The 2,157-nt window shown below is 35.6% G+C and overlaps 1 protein-coding gene across 1 annotated transcript in view; it reads right to left on the reverse strand.

The window, feature by feature from the left end:
* Positions 1-338: 338 nt before the first annotated feature.
* The window catches only part of CFAP54 (cilia and flagella associated protein 54), a 250,519-nt gene continuing 248,700 nt past the window's right edge, over positions 339-2,157 (reverse strand). Inside the window, exons 69-70 of the mRNA XM_018553872.1 lie at positions 799-873; positions 339-514 (exon numbers count right to left, since the gene is read on the reverse strand). Coding sequence (XP_018409374.1) covers positions 395-514; positions 799-873 — 195 coding nt within the window. The 3' untranslated portion in view covers positions 339-394. The remainder of the gene's footprint in view (positions 515-798; positions 874-2,157) is intronic.

Genomic DNA, 2,157 nt, shown 5'->3' on the forward strand with positions numbered 1-2,157 from the left:
ACACACATGACAGTGTTACAAGTATTAACTGCATGCTGTTTTTTTATGATAGCGGTCCAAGGGAGGTTGGCTTTAAGCACTGCCACATAACACAAACAATTTTAATTTCTTTATTATAACGCTTTACATTTGAATTCTTTGTAGTGGTCTCAGAAATCAAAGCGAAACAAAAAGACTGATTTTATCATACACTTTACCACATCAGACACTTTAGGCAATACAATATACAATTCTAAATTTGACTGTACTGATAAATTATCTAGCAATGTAAAGCATTGTTGTAAGCATATAAAATGTAAGCATATATTTGAAAAACAAAAAAACAAAAAACATCCCACATATCTGAAAAAGATAAAACAATAAATAAAAATAATAAGCGAAAACATAGTATAGCTCAGGTAAACTGTGACACTACCCAATCTAATAGGCTTCCCTTCATTAACATACAGCCATGAGTCAGGTCAAAGACTCTCTCCAGTCTGATTAATGATGGCAAAGTGATGTCAAATGGAGCCTGTGAAATGAAGGAAATTATAGCTGTGAGAGAATCATTTTTCTTGTCATAGGCAAGCATCACATCCATTTTCTCACTTAAGAAGATTAATATCGTAAAGCAAAATTGCGATGCAATACCCAACAAATGGAGAGGAGTATAGAGAGAGAGAAACTAAGTAACTTTACGATAAACAGTGAATAATTAAATTATAGAAAGTGTATCATTTAAAATTATGCATGGTTTGTTTCGTAGTATTAATGATATGCAGATTTTTAGGATAGAAAATATAAATTGAGTCTTACCTGAGTTAGTGATGGTGGATCGGTAGTAGAAGACAGCAAACACTGAGCTTCATTACAGCATTTCAAGATCACTGTCTGTAAACAGAAAAAGGAAATTCGACTGCTTTATGCTGTGGGGATGCCCAAAACTGCTGAACTGAATGTACAAACTGCTAAAAAAAAACTAGTTGCATTTGCTTTTTGGGGTGATTTTATATGTCTATACAGAGCGTAATACAGAGCTTAGTACTCAAAACCCCACATATCAGATTATCTTAGCCATCTTCAGAGGCAGACTTACACAGTAGGTTGACAGAGACTGGGTTACACCAGAGATGGTACCACTGCTCTGAAAGTGGAGAGTGAGCTACTACTAGTTGGCAGAGTACATAAAGGTCTGGAAAGCACCACAGGAAAAACAGAGTTTACTCAAAAATACATTTTGATTGGCAATCTAGTCCTGCACTTTTTAGTGTGCCATGCTGAATAAGCCTGAGTGTATTCCTTCCTTCTCAATGCATGTGTCTCACCACAGTTCTAAAAATAACATAAATAAACGAAGCAGACAACAAAATGGTTCAAGGGAAACTAAAATGACAAAACCCTATTAGGTGTAATGTGTAGTTGCTGCTGATCCATAATCCAGCTTTACTAAGCCGCTTCATTGTCCCCTCCGTTGGTTTCAAGCATAGGAAACCAATTTGTTTACTAAATTCCCTACTGATTCAAAAGGAGAAATGTATTGAACAGTACTCATGATCTCTTGGTCTGCATATTTTCAAAGGCAGAAATTATGGCCAAGAGACAGTGCTGTGGGTTAGTCTCTTTGCAAGAAAATCCCACTTAGAGTAGCATTTGGATAAACCAGCCCAATGTCACACCGATATAACAGAGGACTTCAGAATACCACAACAAATTACACAGTGTTTGTCAAGCTTAATAAGCAGTAAATAAATCTGATTTAAAAATATCAGATGAGTAGAAATATGAAAATTGTATCTCTTTACATAGCATTTAAACTGGAAGATTGATAAACAGAACCTAGTTCTGCCAACACTCTGATATGAGAGTTATTACTAACATGCAGCTGTTATACATGCTTATCTCTTGTTTACATCTCTCCAGCATATATTATCCAGCTGCATAACAACAAAATACAAGCACATGCAATGCATCACTTTTTTTTCATCGACTGGTGGCTAGGAAGGGAAGGGAAGATGTGGAAGCACTAAAGTAAAACATTTGCAATTCATATTTACTTTTTTTTTTGTTCTGACCACTTTGCAGGCTCTTGATTTGTACACCACTGGCAGTTCTGCATATATAGTGTGTGTGTTTGTGTGTGTTTGTGTGTGTTTGTGTGTTTGTGTGTGTTTGTTT

This window comes from Nanorana parkeri, unplaced genomic scaffold (genome assembly GCF_000935625.1).
Source record: "Nanorana parkeri isolate BGI_ZX_2015 unplaced genomic scaffold, ASM93562v1 scaffold132, whole genome shotgun sequence".
Taxonomy (NCBI): Eukaryota; Metazoa; Chordata; class Amphibia; order Anura; family Dicroglossidae; genus Nanorana; species Nanorana parkeri.